Consider the following 7989-nt stretch of genomic DNA (forward strand, 5'->3'; position numbering starts at 1 on the left):
AAGAGGCTTGAGCAGTTTCCGCCCAAGCCAAAGAGGACTCCACATCCATCTCGTGGGGACTCTGGGTACATGGCAGGGAAGTAAAGACCCCTGTGTGAGATTCAGAGGAGCTTGGCGACCTGATCCATCGCCCACCTCTTCCCGTCTTCGAGCGACAAAATTTTATAAGATGCATCTACGAGTCCGATTTTGGTGGCGTGCTCACCCAGAGCATCTGGAGCTCTGTTTCCGTGGAGCCTAGCAAAACTCCACGTGACCGTCCGTGTTGTCTTTGTCTGTAACCGCAACTCAAGCAAGTTTTCCAGCCTACACCACGACCATCTTCGATGTAAGTAAACAATCTTTAAAACTACTGCTACAAGTCTGTGCCTAATTCTAGCTTGTTGCGCCCCTCTCTCTGACCCCGCGCACCCAGGCTGCTGGCCACAGCCCGCGTGCAGCACGAAAAATGGCCCGGCTTGCGCCCGGCCTGCACATAATCTTTGTCCAATTTCACAAAATTAACCAGTATATTTCAAAGATCACATTTTTGGACTGTTTTTATTTCCAAAGTAGGATAATATTGCTTAGGGACAATTTTCCTTTTGGGTACCATGTATCCCTACTATACTCTTCCAGCCAACATGTGTTGTATGGATAGCCTTTTGCCCACAAAAAATAAAGATGAATATAATTTTCAAAAAAATCCCCCATCTTTTTTTTCTCCCCAAATCTGCACAGAAACCTTCATCATAATATGGGAGTGCCTTGACTATATTTATTATGGTGAAATGTGGACAGAATCTTTAAATACAATACAACGTTAGCTAGCATGCAACAGTTGATCTACTAGCTCAATTGGGCCACAGCTAAATGGTATGTTAAAACAAGTCAAACACATCTTTCTATCATAGATGCTCTATAAAATCTCCTTAGCTTGTCGTTTAGAATAATAAATACTTTTTTTTTTATTATTATTATTTAAGAGATAGCTGGACAAATGTGTGAATGGATCTTATTCACTTCAAAATATGATCAGGTAGAAATTTTTCAGACATTACCTCTTAAAATCTTGCTTTGTCCTGTCCCTTCAAAAATATTCAAGGTATCTCCAAATTGTTGCGTTTCAAAAGAGGTGAAGTTTAGTTTAATGGATAACCCTTGATTCACACTATTATAGTCAAAAAGAAAAAATGAAAACAAAAAGATTAGATGAAGAAAATTACTGCTGAACATATAGTAAAAATCAAACCCACAAATACAATAGTTATTTACTAGACCATTCAGAAATTATATGGTAACTGCATTAAATGTATTAATAAACTGAGGAGATATGCCTTGGATGATTATACGGTGGACTGAGTAGCAAGCTGGCTCAGGGGTTGTACTCAGAGGGTAGTGGGGAATGGGCCAGTGTCAGCCTGGAAAGATGTGTGCACTGGAGTCCCTCAGGGGTCTGTTCTGGGACTGGTGCTGTCCAAGATCTTCATCAGTGATCTGGACGAGGGGGTGGGAAGCACCCTGTCCAAATTCGCAGATGACACAAAAATATTGGGTGAAGCCAACACCCTGGAGAGGAGGAACCAGATCCAGGCTGACCTCGACAGGTTGGGGAAGTGGGCAAAGAGCGACAGGATGCAATTCAATAAGGACAAGTGCAAGGTGCTGCATCTAGGTAGAAAAAAAAAACCTGCCATCATACCTATAGGTTGGGGGGCAACCTTCTCAGCACCACTGAGGCAGAAAGAGATCTTGGAGTCACAGTTGACTCCAGGATGAACATAAGTCATCGATGTGATGAAGCAGTCGGCAGAGCAAATCGCACCTTGTCGTGCATCCGTAGATGCTTCACAAACAGGTCCAGGGAGGCGATTCTCCCTCTCTACACGGCACTGGTCAGGCCGCAGCTGGAGTACTGTGTCCAGTTCTGGATGCGGCAGTTCAAGCGAAATGCAGACAACCTGGGGAGGGTCCAAAGAAGAACCACTCATCTGATTGGAGGCCTTCGGGGAAGGCCCTATGAGGAAAGGCTAAGGAACCTTAATCTTTTCAGCCTCTCCAAGAGAAGGCTGAGAGGGGACCTTGTGGCGGCTTAAAAATTCATAAGGGGAGAGCAACACGAAGTAGGTGATGATCTGTTTACCAGGGCACTCCCTGGAACAATGGCCATAAGCCACTGGAGAGTAGGTTTAGACTGGACATAAGAAAAAAAGTTCTTCACAGCCAGGGGTACCAGGATCTGGAACGTGCTTCCAAGGGATGTAGTGCTTGCCCCGTCCTTGGCGGGGGGGGGGTCTTCAAGAGGAGACTGGACAGGCTCCTGGCTGGGTTCACATGATCACAGATTTGGTGACCCTTTTCTTGCCTGCCAGGGGCAGGGGGTTGGAATAGATGGCCTACTGAGGTCCCCTCCGACCCTTGAATCTATGAATTAATTACTGATTTGTTTACTTATTTTAGATTAAGCTTTACATTTCACACAATGGCAAAAGAGAAAGAGCATGAACCCTGTGTAAGAGTAAGAGTAAAAACTCTAGAGAAACTGTTATGTATGCATAATATGTCTTTCAGGGCTTGAACCTTCGCATAATTTTGAATAAGAAATTCAGCTAGGCAGTTCTCCAGAAACTGCTCATTAATTTACACAAAACTTTTAGAAACAGTGCTCATTATAAGGATTACTTTACCATGTAAAGTAGCCTCTTTTAAGTCAAATGGAATTATTTGCAGAATGTCATGAGTAAAACTATCAAAATTTGCCTCATATATCCACAACACATCTTCTTGTGCCAAAAACAAATTGAAGCTTATAAAATGTGAGTATCTATACATGTGCCTCAGAGTGGGGGTGGGGCGGGGAGGGGAGCACTTTAGAGTGGCTATGAGAGCTGCTCCAATTAAAGTGTCCACAGCATCATGTGTATTCAATGTCCCACACTTTAGAATGGCAGAGGGGGCACTTAAACTAAAGCTCATTGGATGAGCTTTAGTTCAAGTGTCCCCTCTGCCATTCTGAAGTATGGGGACACTAAGTAGACATGAAATGGAAGCTGATGAAGAAAGTTAATTAACATGCTCCAGCACACTCAATTTATCAATTTTGCTCCAAGGTGTGCTAAACACATTTTGGATGCATGCTGTGTAGGTACCCTGTAGTTTGTCCAATCAATTGGCTGGCTATAATCTTTTCCTTGCCTATAACCTTTCTTGAGTAGTTTTAATAATGAAGGAAATTCTCAAATGTAAGCCAAAGATGCCTCCCTACTTTCCCAATCTCATACCCTGTATTATATTTTTAAATGGTCCTCTCAATACCCTTCTAAAATTAAACATTTTACAACTTCAAAAATCCACAGTCCAAGTGAACTAATTTTCTCAGACCACCCCAAATTCATAGTTCTCCGACACTGCAATTCCCAAGAAAAGTCCAAATGTAGTTTTAATGACAGCATTCTTGCCAGAATGCCAGAAACCTTAAGGACAGAAGTATAAAACAGGTATTTATGCATCTTGTAATTCTTTTTAGTTTTCTTTTGTATCTTTGTGTAGATTGAATCATGAAAAATCATATATGAAAATGAAAAGGCCAAGAAGAAAATTGTGAGAAGTAAGTGGGGAAAAATTGGCTACACAATTGCAATCAAGTTTCTGTTGTGCTTTTCTTTTATTTTGTTTTTTATTATGAAATTACATCTTTGGTTGGGAAAGAAAAGAGAAAATGTAAAATCTTCTCTCAAAGGCTCACAGTAGGGTTTTCTGGTTATTTGGTAAAGAAGAGGATAGACAAAGATCAACCTTGGTTGTACTGCAAGTTGATTTTTTAAAGGTTTCTAAAAAAGGATTTAAAAATGAATAACAACATGAATCCCAATGGTGAGTGGAAAATTCAAAAGATTCCCTAAAGAAACAATTGTGTCCTAAAGAAAAACAGCATCTGGGTTAGGAGGCACCCAACCGATCTTTTCAGGCTCTCATTTTTTTTTTTTTTTTTAAGCCAGAGTACTGGAGAATAAAACTAGAAGGTTATTTTACTAGTTTAGCAACATGCAGCTACAAAAATTTCTTGCATCATTAAGGCATTGTTGGAAATAAAGCATGAACATTAAGAAGTCTATATTTTGACTGTTCCCTAAATTGTGGCATTCCAAGGTAAACCATAAGATACCAGGACAATTACTTACATTTTCATTTCATCTGTGATACTCTGTTCATTCACTTTGCAAAATAATCCTAGCATAAAGGAAAAAGTAATCAAACTAATTTGATTTGTTGATTTTTAAATTCATATAAATTTACAGGTAAAATGTCAGGAAGGTAATATTTCATGAAGTATTTACATGGGGAGTATCTTACTCCAGGCCTGCATTGAGGTTTGTGAGAACAGTCCCTTCCTGTAGATAGACCATGCTGACTTTGATAGGGAGACCTTTGGGTCATTACATCTTTCATAGATAAGTGGGCCATGCTTGTCTTATGTATTTAAATAGGGTAGTTTAATAGAAAACCGTCACAACCCAAAGTTGTGATTTTTTGTTTGTGCGCGCTTTGGCACTGCTAAATTATTTTCCCGCTAAATTGCAGCTTTCTTTGCATGGTGGAGTTTTCTGCTGCAGAGGAGAACCCCGGTGCAACGGAGTATTCCTGCCAAATTTGTAGCTTTCTTTGCATGGTGCACTTCTTTTGCATCTAAGAAATGCTCGGTGCAAAGAGTTCCCACCATTTGTATTCTAATTCGTGCCACATTATTGGCCGATTCCAATACACGCACACATGGCGGCTAGCGATTGGCTTGCTAGCTGTATAAAGAGCTTGGGTGGTTTCCGCCCAAGTTGGAGAGAGAGCAATTGGAGTTCGAGAGGGAGAGCGTGAAGATCTCCAAGCGCTGCGGATCCTTACGGACCCAATGCTTTTCTTAAAAGGCAAGAGAGGCCTGATAACCGAACCCGCGGAGCTTCAACAACTCTGAGGAAAAGAATGAACAGCCTCTAGCCTCTCCCTGTTGCCGATAAATTCCTAGACGTATCCCTTCCTGTACTAGAAACTACCGAACCCGCGGAGCTTCAATAACTCTGGGGCAAAGAACGAATTGTTGTAGTCCTCTAACGAGGATTTAAGCGGAGCTGAACCTGGAAACTGTCCAGCCTACACCACAACCATCTTTGGTGTAAGTAAACAATCTTTAAATCAACCATTACGCGTCCGTGACCAATTCTAGCTCGCCACCGGTCCCCTCCGACCCCGCGTGCCCGGGCTGCTGGCCACAGCCCGCGTGCGCAAAGATGGGCCCGACTCGCACATGGCGACGAGGATGGGATCGGGAGAGAACTCGCACATGGCGACCCAGGTGGGATCGGGAGAGGGCCCGCACAAAAACATGGATGGAGTTTGACTTTTATACTTCGTGGGGAGGACAAGGGACTAAATAGTTATATGCAAAACTAACAAAAACAGTTAAGTGTATAACAGACGGACAGGATTTGGAAGGGCACCTCAAAGCACCAACCCTCACTCATGAGAGGAAGGACTGCGTACATCAAAAGGAAATCAAAAGGCTTAAATTCATTACTACTGATTTAAGACAAAAGGGGAAATGGAGTACCTGACTTACTACAGCACTCTCAAAGGCTTGGAATTTTAAAGAAGCCTATGGGAATTAGGAGCTAAGTGGCACTGAGTTTAAGCAGGACTTGGGTGGTCAATTTCCTTGCTCTATTTTGAAAAGTCTTACCCCAACTTAAGAATTCTCAAAGGGGAAATCAGTATACTATCTTTTACAAAGCCATAACTGAATCACTGCCTTTCCTCAAAGCACTACTTCTGAATGAGCCAGATGGTGAAAAGATGATAAGATTTCCAAGACAAGTTAACACCCATATTTTTAAAGGTATTCAGGCACCTAACTCCATTGATTTCAATTGATGTTTGATGCCCAAATAGGTTTAAAAATATGGCCCCAAATGACTTAGAAGCACAAAACCCATTTCTTTCCAAATGAGATGTGTTCACCTAAATCATGTTGGTATTTTCTGAAAATTCCACCTGTTACCAATGATAATGTCAGTCTTAAAATAACTATTTTGAAGGTAATATTTCAAGAAATACTTTTATGAAAGACCACATCATGCTATAGACTAGCATAGCAATTTAGTGGTGAAATGGTGCCTTGTTTTAATTTACTGTATACTTTGCAGGATATAATAACTGGAAGTATAATAAAGGAATAAATGGGAAATCACCATGCCTCTCAAAAAGAGAACGCAGGTAACAAAACACGATGAAGCTGCTTACCGTATAATCCATCGGCAAATAATATTTGAATTATAGGGCTTTGGATAATTAAGAGAGTTGAAATACCCAGAAGAGCCAGTTAACACAAATTTTCCATCACAAGTTGTGGCTGTAAAGAAAAAAAGTTTGTCAAATAACAGTATGGAAACAGAAGTACTGCTTGAATATAAACCATTCAACAACTAGAAAGTGTTATACAAATAACAATGCAGTGCTGGTAGGGATAGGGAAGTGAAACCCATTCCGTTTTTCCCCACCTCTAATTCCTGATCTCACAATTTATCTGTAGTGGCTGAGGATAGTTCATTCAAACAGTCTAGGTTTTTCTCCAGGGCTACCTCGCTCCCCACAGGAATCAATACAAACAATAAGTGTTCTCTCACCCTATGGCCTTGTCCCAGACCCGAAGAGAGTGCCTGGGCTTGGTGTTGCACCCACTAGCCTGCACTCTTTACTCTGTCACTTTAACTCCAGCATACTCAGTCCTTCACCCTTGTCCTGGCCGCAGACCCTGGGAGAGTCAACAGTGGTGTGGTGCTTGGGGCTTGTCTGGGAGCTGGCCTACCTACTCTCTCCCTCTCAGTTGTTCTTCTTTCTCTCTTGGGACCCTAGAAGCCTTTCAACTCTCACAGGGCCAGATATAATTATCTTTATCAGCTGTGCCCAGTCCTTCAAGACAGGCTTGTAAGCACACACTGCCTGCCTGCAGCCGGCTGCAGTCCCTTCCTCAAGATATGCAGCTTACTACACCATCCCATCCCATTTTACCTCAAAGATAACACATGTAAAATACACTTTAATTAGGGAAATCCCTGCTGATCCAACCACATTTTAAAGTCAGTCCTTGTTTTATTACTATTAACATTGCTTGTGGGGAAGAAGGATTTTGCCATAAGAGTTTCTCTCCCATGATGCTTATTTTCTCTCTTAAGTCATAAAGTTATGTTTACACTACCAGGATTGATTTGATCCAACATTAAAAAAAGCAACTGAAGTGGTTCACTTGTCTGGATGTTAACTGCCTGTCTGTCTTACATAGCACTGAAATGAATCAGCCAGACACCCAATTCATTTATCCGTTACAAACAACGCTGAAACAGATTTCCCAAACCTTACTTTTAGATGGATGTTATTATTAATAAATAAAAATCAATGAATTTAAACAAAAATCCAAATAAAAACTGGATAGATTCTCCCATATGCACTTTTGAAATATATAGGATATTTGTTACTAAAAATCAAACACAGAAATTAAACTAAATATTCAAAATAACTATGTGGAACATTTATGGTAATTAAAAAAAGACTTAGAAAAAAAAGTGCTGTATTATTTAAGCTTTCTGGGATTTTGTTTTGAATTTGCAGAGTATATTTTAGTATATGTTAAAATTCCCCATCTCAAGATTAATCAAAGAGGGCAAAAGCAAGTTTCTCAGTTTGATGGACAATTAAGAGTTTTGCATTAACACCAGAAATATAATTTTAATCTAATAATTATTAATAGTGAGAGCTACATTAATATTTCTTTGAAATATGGTCCCACTCTGAAAAGTGACTACATAAAATGACAATTTGGGGTCTATATCTTTAATCTCTCATTGGCTTCCAGACCTACATTAGTTCAGGCTGTAAGTACAAAGTTAAGTCTAGCCATCACTACTAAAAGTGCTTGAAGAACATGGGACTCAAACTTCTTCCCCCCCCCCCCCCCCCCCCTCAAAA

The 7989-nt window shown here is 40.7% G+C and overlaps 1 protein-coding gene across 1 annotated transcript in view; it reads right to left on the reverse strand.

Annotated features, from left to right (window-relative positions):
• Positions 1–7989, reverse strand: part of TMPRSS15 (transmembrane serine protease 15) — a 109068-nt gene that overhangs the window by 79347 nt on the left and 21732 nt on the right. Inside the window, exons 7-8 of the mRNA XM_014519606.1 lie at positions 6268–6376; positions 1041–1150 (exon numbers count right to left, since the gene is read on the reverse strand). Coding sequence (XP_014375092.1) covers positions 1041–1150; positions 6268–6376 — 219 coding nt within the window. The remainder of the gene's footprint in view (positions 1–1040; positions 1151–6267; positions 6377–7989) is intronic.

The sequence above is a fragment of the Alligator sinensis genome, unplaced genomic scaffold (assembly GCF_000455745.1).
Source record: "Alligator sinensis unplaced genomic scaffold, ASM45574v1 scaffold486_1, whole genome shotgun sequence".
Classification (NCBI taxonomy): Eukaryota; Metazoa; Chordata; order Crocodylia; family Alligatoridae; genus Alligator; species Alligator sinensis.